At 40.0% G+C, this 25179-nt stretch overlaps 1 protein-coding gene across 1 annotated transcript in view; it reads right to left on the minus strand.

Moving 5' to 3' along the window:
- The window catches only part of STK17A (serine/threonine kinase 17a), a 42197-nt gene extending 31560 nt beyond the window's left edge, over window positions 1-10637 (minus strand). Inside the window, exon 1 of the mRNA XM_054495001.2 lies at window positions 10255-10637. Within this exon, the coding sequence (XP_054350976.1) occupies window positions 10255-10460 (206 nt within the window). The 5' untranslated portion in view covers window positions 10461-10637. The remainder of the gene's footprint in view (window positions 1-10254) is intronic.
- Between the last annotated feature and the right edge of the window lie 14542 nt (window positions 10638-25179).

Genomic DNA, 25179 nt, shown 5'->3' on the forward strand with positions numbered 1-25179 from the left:
ACTCAAAAAAATAGAAAAAAAAAAAAACACCTTTTTTTTATATGAACAGACATTTTTTCAAAAGAGCAGCAAACAAACACATGAAAAAAATGTTCAACATCACTAATCATCAGAGAAATGCAAATTAAAATCACAATGAGGTACTGCTTTACAACAGTTGGAATGGCTATTAGTACAAAGTCAAAAAACAACAAATGTTGGCGAACATACAAAGAAAAGGGAACGCTTATACACTGTTGGTGGAAATGTAAATTAGTTCAGCCACTATGGAAAGTAGTTTGGAGATTTCTCAAAGAACTACCATTTGACTTGGCTATCCCATTACAGGGTATCTACCCAAAGGAAAAGAAATTATTATATGAAAAAGACACCTGCACTCATACGTTTATCACAGCCCTATTCACAATAGCAAAGATATCAACCTAAGTGTCCATCAATGGATGACTGGACTAAAAATATGGTGTGTATATGTATCATGGACTACTTACTACACAGCCATAAAAATAATGTCTTCTGCTGTAACATGGATGGAACTGGATGTCATTATCCTAAGTGAGATGACTCAAGCAGGAAGTAAAAAACTGCCTGTTTTCACTTTTAAGCGGGAACTAAATGGATACACAGGCATACGGAGTGGAAAAACAGACCAAACGGTGAGAGAGTGGGAAGGGGGTGAGGAATTAAATACTACCTACTGGGTACAATGTACACTATTTAGGTGATGAGCACACTAAAAGCCCAGACTTCCCCATGACCCAATATATCCACGTGACACAAATGCACTTGTACCCCTAAATCTATTTTTTTTAAAAAGCTTTCTAAAAAATTAAGTGCAAGGCTTTAATTGCCCTGTTAAATTCTTTTTTTGTTGTTGTTTTTGAGACACAGTCTCATTCTGTCGCCCAGGCTGGAGTGCAGTGGCACGATCTCAGCTCACTGCAACCTCTGCCTCCCGGGTTCAAGCAATTCTCATGCCTCAGCCTCCCGAACAACTGGAATTACGAGCACATGCCACCATGCCCAGCTAATTTTTTAATTTTTTTTTTTTTTTTTTTTTTTTTAAGTACAGACGGGGTTTCGTCATGTTTGCCAGGCTGGTCTCGAACTCCTGGCCTCAAGTGATCCACCCACTTCGGCCTCCCAAAATGCTGGGATTATAGGCGTGAGCCACCATGCCTGGCCTGCCCTGTTAAATTCTAACTTCTAGGCTTTGATCTAGCATTCTAGACTACTGACATAATTTTGAGTAATTCTTCCTTCCCAGCTATTGTTAACTGCAAATATAGTTTTCATGTCCTCCATCTTTTTATCTGAGTAATATAAACGTGGAGTGACAAATCCTTAGGCATAGCCCTATGGCTGTTCAATTTGGTAACAACCTACCTAGCAGCACCCTTATTCAGATCAAAGTTCTTCTGTTCACAGAAATATGAAAGACTTCTACAGATATGGGAGAGAGTAACTATAAATGAATTCCTCAAAGAGTAATACCTTTCATTTTATCCCACAAAATCATTAGGCTAACCTCTCCATCAAGTTTTAAAAGGTTCCCAATGATCTCTGAATTAAGACAGAAAACAATTATTATTAATTTGATATTTTCATACCTACATGTCTGAAGTTTCAAGAGAAGAGAAAGTTTAATTTGTAAAAAATTCGTCTGAAATGAAGCCTCAACATATAATTGGCAGCAAACATGTTCCTGGTAAATTAGAAATGACTCATTAGAACGGCCCTCAAACACATATCACACACACAAATGTTTACTGTTGCCACACCTGACATTCAAAGCAATAAAGCACTGTGCAGTAAGTAAAAAACTACTTATTACATAGCCTGAAAGTCTATTTTTAAAGGCCAAATGGGAAGACAGCTAATTCAACAAACAGAATTGGAACTCAAAATTAGGTCAGTAGTCTAGAATGAAAGATCAAAACCTAGAAGTTAGAATTCAACAGGGCAAATTAAACACGGACTCACACACGTTGCTAACCTGTGAACTCTGGGAGCCCTGTTACAGAACAGCCATTGCTAAATTCTGGGGCCTCTTCCCCATACTTACTCATCTGCTGCTCACGCTCCTCACCCATTCCTTTAGGTGCTAGAATGCAGTTTCCACGGCTCTCTTTTCATACCAATGACTACTGTGACACCACCTTTGTTTTTCTGGAAACATTCCTCACAGTTCTAGATTTATTCTTTTCTTTCCATCATATCCTGTACTATACTGGGGTCAGCAAACTTGTCTGTAAAGGGCAAGCAAGATGGTAAATATTTTTGGCTTTGTGCAGAGGGTCTCTGCAGCAATGACTCAAGTCCACTGTTGTAGAACAAAAGCAGCCATACAAAAAAGGTAAATGAAAGGGTATGTTTGGCTTCCAATGAACCTTTTACACTGAAATTTAATTTCATAAGATTTTCATGTTATTAAATATTACTCTTATTCTAATTTTTTTAACTATTAAAAAATGTAAGACATAAAAAATGTAAAAACAGCTTGCAAGGCTTTAAAAAATAGGTGGCTGGCTGTAGTTTGCTGACCCCTGCTCTATCTTATGCTGAATAAAACTCTTCCATCGTTCTAATACCACATACCACTGAAACTGACATTATGACAGCAGGTCGCAATGATTTGAGGAAGCATGCATGCCTTCATCTCTAAATGACTGGTACAATGGGAGGGGGACCCTTCAAACCACTCAAGGAGGAGTCAGAGGAGATAATAACGGATTTCTTGGAGCTGTTCTACAGAGCCACATTGTATAAAGAAAACAGGAGATTCAGCATTCAAGCTGCAAAGTCTCAGTGTATATGCTCAGAATTACATTGACAGAGTTCCCTAAATTCCATACCTCAAAAGGGCTCCAACATGCATATTTTACCATGACTTTACGGTAAAAATTGTGACTGTACCTCAACTTTCAACTTTAGGTTATTGAGTCCTCTACAAAACATTTTAAAAATGATGTTTCCCTGACATTAGGGGCCATGGTTATATACAGCTCTCTTGGGGCTGATGAGGTCCAAAGGGCATAAGATGTTTGTTGCACATCTACTTTTTTTTGTTGACTCAAAAGCCAAACTTCTTCCTGGAATACACAGTTGCCATAATTTTCAGGTTTATTTTTTCATTTCAAAAACATCTATATTTCGCTAATAGGTACAAAACTGAGAACTTAGGTTTTCATTAAATATTTTGGGATGAATATCAGAAATGAATACATTTCAGAACTACTCATTGAAAACATATTCCAGAGAGGTGGGAAAGGTAAGATACATAAACAATTATAACAAGAGGAGGTGACATTTGATTGAGACCCACCAGTCCGAGCTCCCTAAGTCCTTTGCATTATCAGTGCCTAAAAACAGTGCTTAGGGAGACAAGGTGAGTATCTTTAGGTAGGTATGTTTGCTAAGGAGTTTGGGCTTCATCAGGCTTAAAATTGGAACCTATTAGAATACTGAAAATAATTGTTTAAAAAAGATAATTCTGGTTGGGCACGGTGGCTCATGCCTGTAATACCAGCACTTTCGGAGGCTGAGGTAGGCGGATTGCTTGAGCCCAGGAGTTCGAGACCAGCCAGGGCAACACGGCGAAACCTTGTCACTACAAAAAATACAAAAATTAGACGGGCATGGTTGTGCGCACCTGTGGTCCTGGCACTTGAGATGCTGGGATGGGAGGATCAGTTGAGCCTGGGACATCTAGGCTGCCGAGATCATGCCACTGTACTCTAGCCTAGGCAACAGAATGAGACCCTGTCTCAAATAAAACAAAACAAAACAAAACAGCTAATTCTAATAGTGTTGTGAAGAGTGGATTGCCAGTGATAACTAGAAACAGAGAGGCCAATAAAATAATTCAAAGCAGTCGGTCTGCACTCAAGTACCAGCGTAGAGACTGGGAAGAGAGAATACGTTTAAAAGACACTCAAAGTCAAGATTTATTAGCACTCCCTGGCAGGTGTGCGTTGTAGGCAGAGATGAGAGGAGAAGCGAAAGGTGAAAGTCGTGGATGACTTTTAGATTTTTAATATAGGTACTGTGTAAATGTGGTACCAGTTATCGTACTATGTAATGTGGTACGAGTTATAGTTGGACAGAAGTTTGAGCTGCCTTTTTTGGTAAAGAGAATCCCATTTATTGAAGGGATTCCAAATATAAATTCAAGTGTTGGATTATAGGCAAAGGTGAAGAGATAATAGAATATATAACATTCAGGTAAACATCAGAAAATGCACATGCTAATTTGAGCAGTACAAAGGGGAAGTAAAATAATGTCCAAGGTCCTGTTTTATTCTAGGTTAAAGTGCTTTGTTTATACCTTTACTATATTTATGTCAATCTTATATATTACAACTTGTTGTACTATGTCTCCCAGCTGGACTGTGAGTTTCAGGGACCTCACTTATTATTCATCTTTTTATCTCCATAGTGCCCTGCACACAGCAGGTGTGCAAATATAATCAGCACACCTAGTATATATACTGCTATTATTTTGTTAAATAAAATTTTATGGCAACTTAACCTCATGACATTTAATATACTGGACTACTTGCCATTCTCTCTTCACTGAATTTTTCTACCGCTCTGACTTGCTGTTTTATTGACAATGGCAACTACCACTGAAATTCCATCCATTCTTTACAGCCCAACTGAAATGTTATTTCCCCCATAAGACCTTCCAGTGGCATATCATCTTGCCTATAAAGGGGACAGTGATCGATCTGTTACATTTGGGAATAGCTTCCAGAGCCTAAGGTAGTGCCTTTATGTACTTGATACATAAGTACAGTATTTGCCTAATTACACTGGAGTGATGTCTTTTTTCTTTTTTTGAGACAGAGTCCGGCTCTGTCACATAGGCTAGAGTGCAGTGGCACTATCTCTGCTCACCACAACCTCCACCTCTCAAGTTCAAGCAATTCTCCTGCCTCAGCCTCCCAAGTAGCTGGGACTACAGGTGCATGCCCAGCTAATTTTGTAATTTTAGTAGAGATGAGGTTTCACCATGTTGGTCAGGCTGCTCTCAAGCTTCTGACCTCAAGTGATCCGCCCGCCTTGGCCTCCTAAAGTGCTGGGATTACAGGTGTGAGCCACCACGCCCAGCTGGGAATGATGTCTTAAAGGTAAAGAAGTTCCATTCAAGAAAGACCTAGAATGGATTTTGTCTTCCTTATCGCTGAAAGGATCAAGGAAAAGACCCTAGGCGTAAAAATCAGTGAGTCCATTCAAATAAGACATTAGCACCCATGATAAGAAAAGGCAGGGCCTTACAAGTCAAACTTGGTTTTAAATTCTGGCTAATAAGTGTGTAATACTGGGCAATTTATTAATCCTTTGGATCCTGGGATGCCTCATCTGTAAAATGAGATCAATGGCACTTTACCATACAGGGCAGTGAAGACTATACAAAATTACATCTTTAAAGTGTGTAGCATTCAGCAAATCATCAGTAATCAGTGGCTATTTTTATTGTTTTGAGCATTAATTTCAGATCTATAATATAACCAATGATAATAATTAAAAGAAATATATCAGAACAGGAGTTCTGGAGGTGAGCTATTTAGTCTACATAATGTGTAAATTCTCTCAAGAAATCTAGTTAACTTCTTACTTACCTGAAGAGGTGACTCAATGACTATAGCTACTTAGCTTTCTAATGCATTTGGTTCAATAATCATATTTTATAAAATTGTGTCATCTATAGTTTTACGAAGAGACTAAAATTCAAATTCTTAAATTCATGTATTTTAAACTAAGATTTTAACATTTTAAGCATGAACTTTTCAAAATTAAACAGCTGACTGACTTAAAGTACCTGCCTGAGAGCAGAAGCCATACTTTCCAAGTAACTTTATTGTTGAACCACAAATATGGCCAATTTTCTTTTATCCATCCAAAGTATCAGATTACCCAAAATTGTTTGTAAATAAAATTCTTCAAGCTAATGACTAGCTGTCAAGAAATCTTAAATAACATCTGTGTTAAAACAAAGCAATTTCTGCATGGATATTACTTAATAAAGGTCTTTATTTCTTAAAAAATGATAACTTATGACACACACTTAAGTTGTTGTCAGATACAAAAACTGAAGCTATTACCTACAGCCATCAATCTAGGTAAGGACACACAGTCCCCAAAATACCCACCCAGAGTCCCCTTTCAGTTTGAATATTCTCTTATTCTCTGATAAAAATCCTCTCGTCTCTGTTACCCCTGACTGCTCTGAGGAGAATGAGATACGACATCCCTAATTTACTTTAAGGCCCCAGTAGGGACTTAACTATATGACACTGAAGCTTGGTCATGTTTGTTCCAATGTAGAACTCATTAACATATCCTTTCCCCCGTCTCTACTAAAAATACAAAAAATTAGCTGGGCGTGGTGGCAGGCGCCTATAGTCCCAGCTACTCGGGAGGCTGAGGCAGGAGAATGGCGTGAACCCGGGAGGCGGGGCTTGCAGTGAGCTAAGATCGTACCACTGCACTCCAGCCTGGGCGACAGAGCGAGACTCTGTCTCAAAAAAACAAAACAAAACAAAAAAAAGTATCATTTCATTAAAATGATAGGAAATTGCTTTAGTCATAAGACACAGACTACAGATTATTCTTTGAAAAACATGTGTGGTGTAATGGGAATGATTTCAAAGTCAGGAGTCCCAGCTCTGTTGTCTCTCACAAGACTTAATCTGTCTTTGTTTTCTCATCTGAAAAATGGGGCTTTCCAAACAGGCTTGTGGTGAGAATCAATGAGATAATGCATGTGAAAGCACTTGTAAAACTGTAAAGCCTGCACATTTATAAAATACCTGTTTCAGATGGGAACTTGTATTTGTAACTTTTTTCCTTAGGAAAATCCAACTATTAGCATGTACTAATATTTTTAAAGTGTTTTTTTGGCTTAAAATATTTTTTTCTTAAGAAAAAATTTATCGGTATATTAAAAACATTAAAGTTGAGGACTAGACAATGAAAACAAATGTAAGGCAAATCATTTGCTATGAAACTGGTGTATCTTTAAGTTCCTTGAAACATCTTTCTGTTTCTATATTATCAATAAACTCAAGGGAAAGCAACATGAAAAAATTATCAGAACCCAAGGTAATTTCTCTTGTGTGCCCCAGTAACGAAATCATTAATGTGGTTTACATTGGCATACATCCTGACTCAAAGAAAGGTAACAAGCTTTAACCAGTCAAGGTTCAAGCAATAAAAGAATGTTTTACATCATATATTTACCCTTATTTACGCTGCTATGGAGTCTGCTGGAGACATGAAAGAATGCGACATTTCTTAAAATGATCAACATCACATCCTGTCATTACTCTGGAATCAATTTTGACCATTTAAAAAATTCTCTTTGAACAGTCATCTCATTGAAAGTTTTAGATCTGTGATAACATAGTAGCACCTGAAAAAGATCGATTTGTTTGAACAGTTAACTCTTCACACCCCTTCTGCATTTTACTAAATGAAAGGCCATAGAATAAAATGAAAAAAAAAATCTGTTTTTCTTCCCACACCATTAAACTACAACACGGGTATTCTGCAAGTTCTTTATCAGCATGAGATTAATTAGAGTTATATCAGAAATGCAACCAGAGTTAATTGTTGGAAAAACAGGTTTTCTATCTTATCAAAGATGAGGCAGAGATACAGTTAACTATGTTAAAACCATAAATACAGGCAAAATTTATAAATCCTAAACAAGGACTGCTTATAGCACAAACAGAACTTTTACTTCCTGAGACTTCTGAACAGTTCCTGTGACTGCATTACTTTTGCCAGAGATAGAGGCATTTTTTGAGATTGTGCAGGTTTTCTTTTTTGGTTACATTTAAAATAATAACATTTATTGAATTACACCATGAATTACATTTATTGGGTGCTTCCCCTAAGCTAAGCACAGCCTTAAGGCTATGTGTTTTACTTAATTCTCTCACCAACTCTATGAGGCAATAAACGGTTAGGTAATGCACTCAAGTCCACATAACTAGTAAGAGCCAAGATTCAATCTCACACTGTCTGACTCCAAAGCCAATGTTGTTAAGCACTGCATTAAACTCCTATGCGATAAAAAAGGGTGCCACAAGGAAAAGAATAGATTTAATTTTATTTTTCAGTTCCAGGCTCTTATATCAAGTATTTATCTAATAACTGCATTGTTATGCTGCTTTACAATCTACTCCTTTTGTAAATAAATTTCTGTAAGAAAAGATACGTAGAAGATATCACAATCTTAAAAAAACCTGATCGGCAAGCTAATTTTATAATGGAGTTTAAAACAAAAGTTGAAAGAAACATTCCTGAAGGAATTAGTACCATAACACCTGGTGGGGTGCAAATCAGTTTCCAGATTATAAAGTCTCCAAGACAGTGCTTGCCACCTGAAGACATTTCGCTTTGTAATATTTGCACCGGTTTTCCTTGTGGAATGAAGCCAGACAACCAAATAATGGAAAAATGTAGTTTTCCCTTTTTTTTTTTTTTTTTTTGAGATGGAGTCTCTCTCTGTCACCCAGGCTGGAGTGCAATGGCGCGATCTTGGCTCACTGCAACCTCCGCCTCCCGGGTTCAAATGATTCGCCTACCTTAGCCTCAAGAATAGCTGGGATTACAGGCGCCCACCACCAGGCCCAGCTAATTTTTGTATTTTTGGTACCGACGGGGGTCTCACCATGTTGGCCAGGCTGGTCTCGAACTCCTGACCTCAGGTGATCCACCCGCCTCAGCCTCCCAAAGGGCTGGGATTATGGGCGTGAGCCACTGCGCCCGGCCAGTTTTCCTTTTTTCAGGTAATACGGGTTACTTCAGAATGTTTGGAATGTCGACAAATTAGAATACACAGCTAAGTCATAGCTCCCTTCATCTTTTGTCACAATTAAAGTATGCACAGATCCAGTCAACTAGGGCCTAGCAGTGAAGTAAATCTTGTTCTTGAAAGGTGTTTTTCCTTTTGTTAACATTTAGGAATAAGTAAGACTTTGTTAAGGTAGGATTCCACACTCCCTACACCCCCACCCCCCAAAAAACACTATTTCCAAAAGTTACCTTAATATGTGTAAGGCAGTGTGTTTTTAACATTATAACCAATGTTACACAGTTTGCCTTTCCAAGACCCCAGCTGAAGGCTGTTCCAACTGTCAGGCCCTTTCCTATTACAACATGGTGCTATTTTGCAACCATGACAAATGCTGGCAATAATGCGAACATTTACTGAACGCCATGTGGCAAGCCCAGTGGTACGCGCTTGACAGGCATGGCATCTTCAGGACACCTCTGAGGTAGGTACTGTCATCATTATACTGATCTTACGGATGAGGAAAGTGAGGCTGGGGAGTCTAACCCCTCCAAAAGCAAACACAGCAAGAAGGGCACGAATATGAACTCAGGTCTGCGCCCAAAGCCAGAGTATTTAACAACTTCTTCAAACTGTTCTCAAGGAAGAGTCGCTAAACCCCACAAAAATCACTCGATCATCCCTCTTCAGCATACAAAATGTAAAGCAACGGAACAGCCTGCACCTGCAACTTTGGAGCCCAAGTTGTAAGCTCCCTCTACTCCCACAAAAAAAGGGTGGGCTAGCGTGGAGTGGGGGGAGAAGGCAAGAATCGGTTCCCAGCAAAATAAAAAGGGCGAGAAAAGGGCCAAGCGCCCACAAAAGAAACCAATCTAAACTCGAGGCAAAGGGACCTAAATGCTTTAGAACTAAAATGGCACAAAACCAACCAAGAACACGAAAATGAATTCAGCAGAAGACCGACACAAGGTAACAGAGCACCGGTGCAAAGGAAGCTGTCACAACGGATGCCGTATTTTATTAAAACCACACAGGGAGACCAAGAAAGTCGCAAGAGTTGAAGGAAAAAAGCAAAGCCGGCTCCACAGACCTCTGGTTTTCAGACCCGCTGCTCGCAGTGAAAGGCAGAGCGCGGTCCGCACCTTCTCTCGTTAAATAGCCATTCGAAACGCCACAGAGGACGAAAGGGCTGAGGAGAGGAAAGTGTCCGCGCCTCCGGGACCGCCGTCGAATTAACTCGCTCGCTAGGTGCAGCGCGTGGAGGGGGCGCTGGTGCGACTCGGCTGCCCTATTCGCCGTCGGCACCCAAGTTTGTGCCAAGTCACAACGCGCGTTATCGGCAGCAGCAACGCCACCTCAGCCTGGCCGCCGCGGCCCCGGCACTTATCGGCGCCCGCGTCCCACCCCCGCGCGTCCGGGAAGGTTCCGCGTCGGGCCCCGCCCGTCCTCACCTGCCCAGCTCCCGGCCCGGGCACAGGCTGTAGCCGTCCTGGAAGGGCTCGGTGCGCACCGCTGCGCGGATCTCTGTCAGCAGCCCGCGGGCCTGGGGCGGCGGCGGCGGCCGGCACGGCCCGCTCAGACCCCTGCCGGCCCGGCCAGGGCCTGAGGTGGCGCCTGGGGAGGAGCCGCCGCTGCCCGGCTTCTCCAAAGGGATCATGGTGTTCAGACCCGCTTCTTTCCTGGACGCCTGTTCGCTCCGAGCAGCCGGAGGGCCACGGACCCGCCCCCGGCTGCTAGTGCCGGTCTGCGGAGCCTTCAAGTACCCGCTTTCCCTAGCGCGGCGCTCGGACTGCGGCAGGCCGGCTACTGGCAGCCTGGCCCCGCCCCGCGCCCGGCCCCGCCCCCGCCCCCGCCCCGTAACCGCCCCGCGCCTGCCCTGCACCCTGCTCTTGGCCCCGGCCAACCCCGCCCCACGTCGACCCCGCCCCGGCCTCACTCCGTGGCCGCCCGCCCCCTCGCTGAGCTCCCGCGGGGTCCTGAGCGCCTGATGCCTCACGCGCGCCCTCTGCAGCTCAGGGGGAGAAGGTGTAGCTTTCGGGACGGCCCGGAGGCTGGAGGCGACTCTCAGCACCACCCTTTGGCCAGGACAGCCTACTGCGTTAGCAGAGTTCCGCACCTGTTGAGCGTCTGAGAGTCACAAAAGCTCACCTTCGGTTAATAAAAGGCATGTGAGCTGTAAGCGCGACTTCACGTGGTGGGGAGGGGTGATGAGACCCTGATCTCCGTACACTGGGAGAGGGGTCTGGAGGCAGGAGGTGTATAAATATTATTAACCCTGCACGCCAGCCCTATGAAATAGACACTATTATATTGTCTGTAGTCGTCTCTATATTTACTTTCGAGGTCCTCTCATCCAGTCTTACGACTTTAATTACCATCTATATGCTCATGACTACAGAATTTGTATCTCTAGCTTCCAAATATTCCCTGAACTTCAGACTGGTGTATTTGACTATGCATTTGGCATCTCCACTTAGATGTCAAATTAGCATCTCAGACTTAACATACACAAAAGTAAGTTGCTGATTGGTCTTCATGAATGCACTCCTACCCAGCTTTCCCCGTCTCAGTTTTCTTCACCTCCTTCCTTCTAGCTGTTCAGGCCAAAAATCTTGGGATGAGCATTGATTCCTCTCTCATGCCCATCTCCAGTTTGTCAGTAAACCCTCTTTTCTTTTCCTTCAAACTGGATGCGGCATTTGATCACTTCTCTCTATTTCCATCTTACCACCATGGCGTGAGCCACCGTTATCTCTTATCTGGATTATTGTGATAGTTTACTAACTGGACCACCTGCTTCCATCCTTCTTCCTCCCTAATGCCGCATAGTTCATTTTCAAGGCAAGGCAATGAGAGTGATCTTTTAAAAATCGAAACCAAATCACGCCACTGCTCTGCTCAAACTGTCTCAGTGGAGTTTTGCTTCTGGCACTGATATACTAGTTTATTTGTGTTCAACATTCTCGCTAAGAAAAAATAGAAAAGTTGACAAAAGTTAAAAAATTCCTCTCCCAGCAAGGACTTGGATGACTGAAATCCTGGAAAGATAGGCAGCTCAGAAAGCCACCACTTTTCCCATGAGGTATTTGATGATTTTAAAGCCATGGCTGAAAGAGTGAGAAAGTAAGCACTGCTTTCAGTCATCTCATGGGGTTGGGGAGACAAAAAAAATTGGAGTTTAGGGCCTATTTAGGATGAAGGGCTGGTAAGCAACTAGGCTTTCAGCTGGAACTCCAAAGGGCTATACCCTAGGGGCATGGATGAAAGGGAAGTAGACCCAAGGGCTGAAAATCAGCTTCAAACGGCGGCAGTAAATATTGTCTCTGGGGAAAAAGAGCATCATCCAGAGCCACAGATTATCCATATAATATTTTACACACCATGTCTGAAACTTAATTTAAACAAAGGACACAGAATTGTCTTAAAAACTAAGGGAAAAAGAAAACAGAAATAAACACACAGAAGATCCAGATATTAAAGTTTAAAGACAGATTTTAAAATAATTCTGTTAAATATCTTCAAGAAATTAAATTACAAGATAAAGAGTTTTCAGCAGAGAACTGGAAACTCCAAAGAAGAATACAATGGAATTTTGGAATTGGAGAAAAAAACACACTAACTAAAAGTACTATAGAATTATGGGCTTAATAACAGATAAGATACAACTTAAGCAAGAATTAGTGAAGCTAATAAGCAAAACAAAATATGCAAAATGACATACAAGAGATATAAAAGAACTTTATATAAAAGAGATAAGGTTTCAGAAAGGAGACTATAACACATGTGATATGTGGTAAAACATTCTAACACACACATAATTGGAATATCAGGAAGAGAGGTGAGAGAAAAAAGGAAAAGAAGCAGTATTTGAAAAGATAACGGCTGGAAATTTTTTAAAACTAATGAACAACAATTCTCAGAGTCAAGAAACATTATGAACATAGAGCAGGATTTCAAGCAAAGAAAACCATATCTAGGCACATTGTAAACTACTGAGAAACAAAATCAAAAAGAAAAGGTTTAAAATCAGCAAAGAAAACAGAGATATAATCTGCAAATGAGCAACAATAAAATTAAGAGCTTATTCTCAAAGAACAAATGGAAGCCTAAACACCTTCAAATGTCTTCAAAGCACTAGGAGAAATTACCTGTCAACCTATATTATATACCCAGTAAAAATGATCTTCAAAATTGAAAATAAAATACAGACAGTTTTATAACCAAGAAACACTAAGATCATCAGCTGATTTACATTAAAGGAAATTCCAAAAGGAGTTTTTCAGGCAGGTGGAATATAATCCCAAATGAAATCATGGAGACATCTAAAGGAATGAAGAGCAATCAATCCTTTTATATGTGGATAGATATAAATATATATATGGATAGATATAAATAAACACAATTTGTATAAAACAATAAAAATAACGTCATGTGAGGTTTAAATATATGTAGAATTAAAATATACACAATAACAGCACAAAAAGTGAGATAGAGTAAATGAAAATAAAGTGTTCTAAAGTCCTAGGATTCTATAGGAATTGATAAAAGTACTTGGCTTTAATACATCAAGAATGAATATTATAATCTCTAGAATAACAGCAAAAGTAATAGAAAAGAATGAATAACGTAAAAAAGAGGGGAAATGGAATAATAAAAAATATTTAAAAGAAGCAAGAAAGGGAAAAAAGGAACACAGACAAGTAGAAACAAATAGATGATCACTTTGGGAAGCCAAGGAGGGTGGATCACCTGAGGTCAGGAGTTCGAGACTAGCCTGGTCAACATAGTGAAACCCCATCTCTATTAAAATAAAACACAAAAAACTAGCTGGGTGTGGTGGCGGGCACTTGTAGTCCCAGCTACTCAGGAGGCTGAGGCAGGAGAATCACTTGAACCCAGGAGGCGGAGGCTGCAGTGAGCTGAGATTGTGCCACTGCACTCCAGCCTGGGCAGCAGAGTAAAACTCTGTCTCAAAAAAAAAAAAAAAAAAAGGTAAATTTTTTAAAACAGGAGGGTTTTTTGGCAAGTACATTAAATATAAATGGAATCTATACTCCAATTAAAAGGCAAATGCTATGGACAGAATTAAAAAATAATATCAATTATATGTTGCTTCTAACAGACACCTCAAATAAAAGGCTACAGAGAGATTGAAAGGATGGAAAGAATTATGCCATGTAAATACAGGCATATCTCATTTTATTACAATTTGCTTTATTGTACTTTGCAGATATTACATTTTTTACAAACTGAAAGTTTGTGGCAACCCTGCATCAAGCAAGTCTACCAGTGCCATTTTTCCAACAGTATGTGCTGTCTTCATTTCTTTCTGTCACATTTTGGTAATTCTCACAATGTTTCAAACTTTATTATTACTATTATATCTGTTATGGTGGACCGTGATCTTTGATCTTTGATGTTATTATTGTAATTGCTTTTAGGTACCATGAATTGCACTCATGCAAAGTTAATTGATAAATGTTGTGTGTGATCTAACTGCTCCACCAATCAGCCCCCCATTTCTCTTCCTCTCCTCAGGCCTCCCTATTCTCTGAAACAGAACAATATTGAAATAGGCCAATTAAAAACCCTAAAATGGCCTCTTAGTGTTCAAGTGAAAGGAAGATTCTCATGTCTTCTACTTGAAATAAAAGCTCACAATGGTTAAGCTTAGTGAGGAAGGCATGTAGAAAGCCAAGATGGGCTGAAAGCTAGGCCTCTTGAGCCAGTTAGCCAAGTTGTGAATACAAAGGAAAAGTTCTGGAAGGGAATTAAAAATACTACCCCAGTGAACATAGGAATGATAAAAATAGTGAAACAGCCTTCTTGCTGATATGGAGAAAGTTTGAGTGGTCTGGATAGAAGATCAAACCAGCCACAAGATTACCTTAAGCCAAAGCCTAATCCAGAGCAAGGCTTTACCTCTCTTCAATTCTCTGAAGGCTGAGAGAGGTTAGGCAGCTGCCAAAGAAAAGTTTGAAGTTAGCAGAGGTTGATTCATGAGATTTAAGGAAAGAGACTATCTGTATAACATAAAAGTTCAAGGTGAAGTAGTAAGTGCTGATGTAGAAGCTGCAGGAATTTATTTAGAAGCTCTAGCTCAAGTAATTGGTGAAGAGAGCTATACGAAACAACAGGTTTTCAATGTAGATGAAACAGCCTTCTATTGGAAGAAGATGCCATCTAAGACTCAGAGTTAGAGAGTAAAAGTCCAGGCTTGGCTTCAAAGCTTCAAAGGACAGGCTGACTCCCTTGTTAGGGGCTAATGCAGCTCATGACTCTAAGGTGAAGCCAATGCTCTTTGACCATTCTAAAAATTCTAGGGCCTTTAAGAATTATGCCAAATCTACTCTGCCTATGCTCTAGAAATGGAAAAACAAAGCCTGGATGACAGCACATGTATTTACAACATAGTCTACTGAACATTTTAAGCCCGGTCTGGAGACCTAGTGCTCAGAAAAAAAAAATAGATTCCTTTCAAAATATTACTGCTCATTGACAATGTACCAACCACCCAAGAGCTCTGATGGAAATGTGCAAGGAGATGAATATTGTTTTCATGCCCGCTAACACAACATCCATTCTTCTGTCCATGGAACAAGGAGTAATTTTGACTTCCAAGTCTTGTTACTTCAGAAATATATTTTGTAAGGCTGTAGCTGCCATAGACAGTGAATCTTCTGATGGATCTGGGCAAAGTCAATTGAAAATCTTCTGACCATTTTAGATGTCATTAAGAGAATTCATGGTTCATGGGAGGAGTTAAAAATATCAACATTAACAGGAGTTTGAGGAAGTTGATTCCAATCCTCATGGATGACTTTGAGGGGCTCAAGACTTTAGTGGAATATGCTTGTTATGGATGAGCAAAGAAAGTGGTTTCCTGAGATGGAATCTACTCCTGTTGAAGATGCCGTAAACACTGTTGAAATGACAACAAATGATTTAGAATATTACATAAACTTAGTTGATAAAATGGTGGCAATTTTGATTCCAATTTTGAAGGAAGCCCTACTGATAGAGGCAAGAGGCAGACAAAGGCCTAGGCAGATAGGGAAGGGTCCCCGGAGAATCTCCAACCCACCCCACAAGTGTTTACATCAGATGTTTTGTGCAGATAAGGGAACCTGCACAGGGGACTTGCCTGAGCATGCCCGCAGTGAACTGGAGGCCCACAGGCACTGGGGGAATGGGGTGGAGCCACCAGGAATTCGCGTCTTCTGCAGGGGAGGAGCCTGGCTAAGGAGCCTGGCTAAGGAGCCTAGCTAAGGAGCAAAAAAATCCTGCATCACTACTGTGTGGGTAAAATGCTATCAAACAGCATTGCATGCTACAGAGGAATCTTTTGTGAAAGAAAGAGTCAATCAATGTGGCAAACATCATCTTTGTCTTATTTTAAGAAATTGCTACAGCCACCCTAACCTTCAGCTACCACCACCTTGATCAGTCAGTTGCCATCAGCATGGAGGCAAGACCCCTCACCAGCAAAAAAATTACAACTTACTGAAGGCTGAGATGATCAATAGCACTTTTTAGCAATATAGTATTGTAAAATTAATGTATGTTGTTTCGCATATACATTCATTTAAAATGTACAATGTATGTACATTGTTTTTCTAGACATAATGCTATTGCTCACTTAATAGACCATAGAATAGTGTAGACATAACTTATATATGCACTGGGAAACCAAAAAATTTATGTGACTTGCTTTATTATGATATTATAACTGCAGTAGTCTGGAACTGAATCTGCAATATCTCCAGGTTATGTATGCCTATTGTGCCTAATAGAAAATTGGTTGTAGCTATAAAAATATTAGACAAAGTAGATTTTGAGGCAAGAATTACTATAAGAGATAAAATGCATTAGTGAAAAAAGAATCAATTCAATGCTATCTTTAAAAGATAGTATTGAAATATACGAAGCAAAATGACAGAACTAAAAGGAGAAATATACAAATCTACCATCACAACCTGAGATTTTTAACACATTCCTCTCTGTAACTGATAGAACAAGCAGGGAAAAAAATAGAAAGGACATAGAAGCGTTGAATAACACAATGAACAAAATTGACATGATACACATACAGCACTACAGAATATATATTATTTTGCTGCAAAAAGAACATTTATTGTTTATGTAGTGGGTCGTAAAGCACTTTTCAGCAATTGTAAAGGACTGAAATTCTATAGAGTATGCCCTATCCTCATAGTGGAATTAAGGAAGAAACCAAATGTCATCTATTATTTTGATATACAACAACCACAACCAAAAGCCACAATCACAAATAGGTGGAAATTGGCCAATTTACTTCTCATCTATGTTGACAGAAAATGCTGGGAAAAAACATTGCATAATATTCAATACCCACTGATGACTGATTAAAATAGAAGGGAATTTCCTAAACTTAAGAAGATACATCTCTAAAAAACCTACAGAAGTATTATCGTTGAAGTCAGAGGCACAGCAAAGTTACGTGCTATCACCACTCTTATTCAGTGTTGCAGCTGAGAACCTAAATAGTGCAGTAAGACACACTGGCATTAATATTGGAAAGGAAGAATTTAAATGGTCATGAAGGAATAGTCAGAATTGTTAAATATAGAGAATTCTATATTCTACTTCTAGAATATCCAAAAGAATAAACTGGACCTGGCTCATGCCTGTAATCCTAACACTTTGGGAGGCCGAGGTGGGAAGATTGCTTGAGTTTAGGAGTTTGAAACCAGCCTGGGCAGCATAGTGAAACCTTGTTTCTGTTTATGCTATTTTAAAATGTAATAAAAAAGGGCTGGGTGTGATGGCTCATGCCTGTGATCCTACCACTTTGGGAAGCCGAGGTGGGTGGATTGCTTGAGGTCAGGAGTTCAAGACCAGCCTGACCAACATGGTGAAACCCCGTCTCTACTAAAAATACAAAAATTAGCCAGGCATGGTGGCGGGCATCTGTAATTCCAGCTACTTGGGAGCCTGAGGAAGAAGAATCGCTTAAACCTGGGAGGCGTAGGTTGCAGTGAGCCAGGATAGTGCCACTGCACTCCAGCCTGGGCGACAGCTTGAGACCCCATCTCAAAAAAGAAAATTTTAAAATAAAACAAAATAAATAAATAAGTAAAATGTAATAAAAAGGAATCAACTAAAAAATATTAAAATTAATACATTTTAAAAGACAATTAGGTTTAATAAAAATAAATCAATAGCATTCCTACATAACAACAATGAGATATGAAAGCTAATGGGTAACTATTCCATTTGCAATAAAATGAAAATAAAGCATGTAGAAATGACCCTCACAAAAAAATGCACAAAGCTTATATTTTATTTTAAAGAACGTAGTTATTCTAAGAGACATAAACAAATACTTCAATAGAGATACATAGATGAAAAGATTAGATTCTGTAATTCTTTGGAAATAAATCAATATCTTTAACAAAATTCTAATAAGTCTCAAAAATATGTCTTTTGGAATGTGTTAAAATTATCTCAGAGTTCATCATGAAGAATATCCAAATGAGTGTAGCTAGAAAATTTTTGGAAAAGAATGTCGTAAGGAGAGAACTGTCCTAATATATTAAAATACAGTATGAAATAAGATAGCTCAACATAGCAGAATAGTTTTGAAATAGTTATAATATTTAAGAAACCACAATAAGCCCCAAATCTTCTAAATCATTAAATGTAAAACAAACAACAAAAACTACAAAATCTAGAAAGAAATGACATAAAACAATTAGCTAACTTTTTCTTTTTTTTTTTGAGACAGGGTGTCACTGTCACCCAGACTGGAGTGGAGTGGTGCCATCTTGGCTCACTGCAACCTCTGCCTCCTGGATTGAAGCGATTCTCTTGCCTTGGCCTCCCGAGTAGCTGGGATTACAGGCATGTGCCACCATGCTTGGCTAATTTTTGTACTTTTAGTAGAGACAGGTTTTTGCCATGTTGGCTAGGCTGGTCTTGAACTCCTGGCCTCAAATGATCCATCCTCGGCCTCCCAAAGTGCTGGAATTACAGGCATTAGTCACTTTGCCTGGCCTTGACAATTAGCTGATTTCTGAAAGAAAAAGTAACTTCTAAGAAATAAAGCAGTGGAAAAAAACTCCAAGAAAAATATTTGACTACCTAATAATTCAAAAATTATTGCATATCAAAAAATGTTATATGCAAAATTAGAAGGCAAACAAGCTGGAAATACATTAGCAAAAAGCATTATAGACAAAAATCATACCCTAAATGAAGAACACATAATAAGAGGTGTGCCAACACTATATTAGAAAGAGGTCAAAGAAAATAAAAGATTTTTTTATAGTGAAATGTTCAAATTTAATTTATATTTCCTTGAGAAATATAAATGGGGTTTCGTTTTTGCTAATAAAATTGGCAAAGATTTTTAGGGTAATTCAATGCCCATTGTTAGTGATAATGGGGAGAAAGACTAGAAAGATAAAAACCCAAGTGCTTTTTGTTTCCTTGTGTTGTTCTGATCTGTGTTTTTCTGTATAGAGCGCTATACCTGATTTTCTCAGATATTCTTACCTGGCCCACCTGTTTTAATATCAACCTGAGTTTATCTTTATCAAATTGCATTATAAGTGTACACTTTCTTTCTTCCTAGTTAGATCAGAAGGGACCATTTATTCTATATCCTCAGTGTGTGTAAGTGACACTTCGTAAATATTGATGAATAGATGTGGTTGAATTGAATATGCAATACTCTTACTATCCAAGTAAGATAATGGTTAAATGAATTTTGATATATTTACCTGATAGGTTATTATGCAGTACTTTTTTTTTTTTGAGACGGAGTTTCTCTTTTGTTGCCCAGGCTGGAGTGCAATAGTGTGATCTCAGCTCACTGCAACCTCCGCCTCCTGGGTTCAAGCTATGCTCCTTCCTCAGCCTCCCAAGTAACTGGGATTACAAGCATGCACCACCATGCCCAGCTAATTTTGTATTTTTAGTAGAGAGAAGGCTTCCCCATGTTGGTCAGGCTGGTCTCGAACTCCCCACCTCAGGTGATCCGTCTTCCTTGGCCTCCCAAAGTGCTGGTATTACAGGCATGAGCCACCATGCATGGCCATTATGCAATACTTTAAAAGGGATTTAAGAACATTGGACAATATTGGTTTTGCAAAAACTGTAAAAAAGAATGATTTGAAATCATTTTTACTATACTTTGTTGAGTAATTTTCTTTTATTTTCTGTACTCTCCAAATTTCCTTAAATGATTATATATTACTTTTATTATAGAAGTAAAAAAAATAAATAAAAATTGTTTTTAATGTAAGTACTCCACAGTCCGGCCAGCCAGGCATGGACTGTGGTTATTTTAAATACAACTCACACCCACCTAGCTACTCTCTATCCCTCCATTTATTGTTGGGGGCTTAAGTCACAACCTCTTTGCCCCACATCAATTCAAGTTGAAGTTTGTCTTATGTCCAAACCTCTGTTATTTTTAAATAACAGAATACTGTACTGGGAAATTATGTGCAAGTTACAGATCTAAGCCTTCAAGGATAAGTATGCCTTTGAGATCAGTAGTTAAGCTAAAAAACATTATTTCCTTTGACATCTGCTGTCAGAGAAAGAAAGTTGATTTGTACTTCTTATTCTCCTGCCAAAATTAGTATTTAAGTCAAATGTAAGACTGGACTTTATCTTTCAGTAACTATTTTTCAGAATTTAGGTAAGAAAGAGGCAGCTTACTATGGTCATCTCTTCTCTTTTTTTCCTTGCCATTTAGCCTTTCTAAAAACAGAGAACGGTCGGGTACGGTGGCTCATGCCTGTAATCCCAGCATTTTGGGAGGCCAAGGTGGGCGGATCACGAGGTCAAGAGATTGTGACCATCCTGGCCAACATGGTAAAACCCCATCTCTAAAAATACAAAAATTAGCTGGGCGTGGTGGCGCATGCCTGTAGTCCCAGCTACTTGGGAGGCTGAGGCAGGAGAATCGCTTGAACCTGGGAGGCGGAGGTTGCAGTGAGCCGAGATCATGCCACTGCACTCCAGCCTGGTGACAGAGCGAGACTCCATCTCAAAATAAAAACAACACAACAACAAAAACAGAGAGCATTTGAAAGAATGACAGTTGTTCTATCAAAATTATATACAGCAATTCTGGTGAGGAGATTTATTGTGAAACTAAATAAAAATCCACAAACATTTGAGGGTCATGATCTGAAGGCATGGGGATCTGGGACGTTAAGCAGTGAAGCAGCTACACCATGTTACATGTCAACTGTTTGGAGAATGTTGTGGAATCCAGTGAAATGATAAACCAACGTCTATCAACTTTGAAAGACTGATAAATGTGTGACTCAGTTCCCAGGTTAAAATGTGATACATGACTTCTGATATGTTTACTGATTAAGAAACCAAAATATCTTAATACATGTAGAAGAGTTAATGAAAAGTATAAGAAACATTTTCATGGATTGAGTGAACTTCTCTGCAATTTTGTGTTTTACAATGAAAGTGCTAAAAGGAGAGCATGTTGGCTGAAGAAAGAAAATGTGGAACACTTTGAATTGGTTGAAAATGTAATATTGCTGGTATTTTACTGTCTGTAATGTTTGGGGTTTTTATTTATTGTTATGTAAATTACTACAGGAAATCTTTGAGCATGAGGCAACGACATTGTCATGGGATCTTTGGGGTGTCACTTTTCTGGCCTGAAACCTCTGGCTAGTGGTGCCTTTGCCTGAGTTTTGCTTGGGCCCACTGGCCTCATTCCACCCACTCAGCCTGGCAGGCTGTGATTGGCTCATGCTACCAGCCTGGATCCCATCTCTGCCAAGGGTAAGTCAGATGTGGAGCTGCAAGGACTGTGTGAGCCAGCGTGGGGTCCGGCCACTGCACAGTCAGACATGCTGGCTACTGCAGCTGTGTGGGCAGCTCCAGGTGCTGGCACAGGCGCTCACTCTCTGCAAGGCTGTGGTTGGACCAGGTATACTGCAAACAGCTTCCCCAGGTGGCACTGGGGAACACGGTGGTGCCTGGAAATCTAAAGATGCCAGGCACTGCAAGACCCCAAAGAGTGAGTCACAGCTCTGGCTTGGGGAGCTCCCAGGTCTGGGCTCCTCAAGAGGCTGCAGCTCTTCTGTCCTTCTCTTCATCCACAACGTGGTGAGCAAGGGGAATGTTTCAGCCCTGTTTGTGTAACAGCTCTTTAACTCTGCCATTCGGTGGATCCCAAGTTCTTGTTCTGCAACCAGGAAGAATGAGGTATGCAGACAAGTGAGGGGTGAGCAAGACAAAGAGGAGTTTCGTTGAGCAGTAGAACAGCTCAGAGACCCTCTGTGAGTAACTCCTTTCTGCAGCCCGGGTGTCCCCACAAGTATTCAGCCCCTAGCAGAGAGGAGGAGGCACTGGGGTGGGTGGCTACTTTCTGCAGTTGGTTGTCCTAGAGTCTCCTCTGCTCTGGCTGAGCCTGAGGCTTTTATGGGCCTCAGAGTGGGGAAGTGCTGATTGGTCCATGGGCAGCCATGGGCCGGCCCAGGAAAAGCACCAGGAATTCCCCCTCCAGTCTGCAGGACTGGCAGCAACCCAGCCCCCAGACTTCAGGCCTTCCCTGGCTGAAAGGTGGGGCTTCACTGGGCACCTGTCCTCTTCTACCTAGGAACCTGTCTGCCTCCTGCGGCCATTTATTGTGCCTGGGCTCTGCCCAGACTTTGCTCCAAGACTGGGGTGAATGCTGACAGCAGGGAGAAGCCAGACAGCGGGAGCAGGTACTTCTGAGCTTGTGAGGGCAGGTGGGGGCCTTCCTGGGCCCCCAAGAGTGCCGGGATGCATGGGTTTGCAGCCTCAGTTTGGGCAGCTGCAGCTGGCGGAGCAGGAGGCCTGGGTCTGCAGCCATGGTTTGGGCAGCTGCAGTGGCACCCAGGGAGCTCCTTGTCCCAACTCAGAAAAGGCAGGGCTCACACTTGTCCCCAGTACCCTCCAGCTCCAGGGAGCCTGCAGCCCTGGCCTGCCTCCCTGCTATAGCCAGAGTGATAGCAGTGGCTGTTCCAGATGGCCTGCCACTGCCATCAATATCATGAAAAGTATCTGAATGTCTCAAGAAGCATCAGCAGCATAGGTGAATGGAATCTCCTCTCATAACTTCTCATGTAATTATTAACAAAAACGTGCCTTTAGAAATACCCACCTGAGCTCTGGAAGATAAGAAGAAACAAAATCTACCTCGGGGTTGACTCTACCATTAGTTTCTACTATTTACAGTTCTGAGGTCTGAAGACGTCAGATTAGAAAACAAGATGAACAAGTATGCTTTGGAAGTTGTTTCTGATGATCTTCTCCTGGGAAATGAGAGGACAGGAAAGGTCAGCCTTTCTCTATTCTGCAATGGCTATGGAAACAGCATAAGTAATGGTCTCCATTGTGAAGGTTTTTGAGAGGTAGAACTTACTAAGTTTAGGAAATACTTTTCTATTCTTAGTATATTCTTAATATATGTATGTATATATATGTACATATGTCTGTATATATGTGTGTGTGTACATATATAATTTATATAGATACATTATATATAATTTATATTTTTATATATATATATATATATATATAACTTTTTTTGAGACAGGGTCTCACTCTGTCACCCAGGATGGAGGGCAGTGGTGGGATTAAGGCTCACTGTGGCTTCATTGACCTCCTAGGCTCAAGTGATCCTCCTGCCTCAGCCTCCCATGTAGCTGGGACCACAGGTGCATGCCACCATGCCTGGCTAATTTTTTATATTTATATTTTTTGTGGAAATGTGGTCTCACTTTGTTGCCCAGGCTGGTTTCAAACTCCTGGGCTCAAGTGAAGCTCTCACCTCGGCCTCCCAAAGTGCTGTGATTATAGGCATGCACCACTGCACCCGGCCAGGTTACCACAGTTTAAAAATTAATCATGAATGGGTATTGAATATCATAAAATATTTTTCCCAGTATGTATTAAGATGATACTATTATTTTTTACCTCTCATCTGAATATGTAGTGAACATCTTTGCATTCCTGGATAAAATCTACTCTGTCATAATGTTGTATTCTTTTAAAACATTGCTTTGATTACTTTGAGTAATATTGTTTAGCCCATGCCATGTAGTGTGCTATTTGTATCTTGTTTACTCAGCATAATGTTTTTAAGATTTGTCCATGTGATTGTATAGATCAGAAGTTCCTTCTTATTGCTGAGTACTATTATGTTCTATGCACAGAACAGAATATATGCATATGGTATTTATCCATTCTCCTGCTGATGGATACCTGGACTGTTTCCAGTTTTGAGCTATTATGAATAAAGCAAAAATTCTTCTACTAAACTTTGTGTGGACATGTTTTCCTCTCTCTTGGGAAATACCTAGAAGTGGAATTGCTGGGTCATAGGGTAGATATATAATTATATTCTTAAGACACTGCAAAAGGGTTTCAAAAAGCAATTATAACATTTAACACTCTTACCAGCAATGTATGAGACTTCCAGATCCTTGCCAATATTTAGTACTCTCTGAGTTTTAACATTTTAGCTATTCTGGTGAGTGTATAATGGCCCCACATGATTGTTTTAATTTGTATTTCCATGATGACTAATGCTGTTTAGTACTTTCTCATGTGCTTATTAGCTATTTGTATATCTTTTTCATGAGGTATGTGTTCAAGACTTTTGCACATTTAAAATTGTTTTTTTTTGAGTGGTTTATGTATTTGATATATAAATCTTCCGGAAGATTTATGTGTTGTAAATATTCTCATCTAGTCTGTTGCTAGATACATCTAGTCTGTGCATCCATTTTTCTTAACAGCATCTTTGGATGAGCAGAAGGTTTAAATTGTAATAATGTTTATCGATTTGTAATTTCATGGTAGTGCTTTCTATGTGCTTTCCAGGGAATATTAGGCTACTCCATGGTTGCAAAGATGTTCTCCTGTTATCCTCTATGCTTTCTAGTTCTAGCTTTTAGGCTTATGTGTAGGCTCTATCTCAAGTTAATTTTTGCATATGGTGTGTGAGATAGTTGCTTCGTCCTTTTTTTTTTTTAAAATATCACTATTCAGTTTTTCAGCACCATTTGTTGAAGAAGTTTTCCTTTTCATAAGAAAATGCCTTGGCACCTTGGTTATAAACCATTTCACCATATATTTATAGGCCTACTATGGGACTGTCTGTTCCTGTACTGCTCAGTATGGTAGCCACTAGCTACATGTGGCTATTTAAATTAGATTTAAGTTCATTAAAACTAAATTAAAAATTCAGTTACTCAGTTACACTAGCCACATTTCAAGTGCCAATAGCTGCATGTAACTAATGGTTATCATATTGGATAGTGTAAGAATAGAACATTTCCATAATCTCAGAAAATTCTGTTGAGAAGTGCTGCTCTAGACTG

This window comes from Pongo pygmaeus, chromosome 6 (genome assembly GCF_028885625.2).
Source record: "Pongo pygmaeus isolate AG05252 chromosome 6, NHGRI_mPonPyg2-v2.0_pri, whole genome shotgun sequence".
NCBI lineage: Eukaryota > Metazoa > Chordata > Mammalia > Primates > Hominidae > Pongo > Pongo pygmaeus.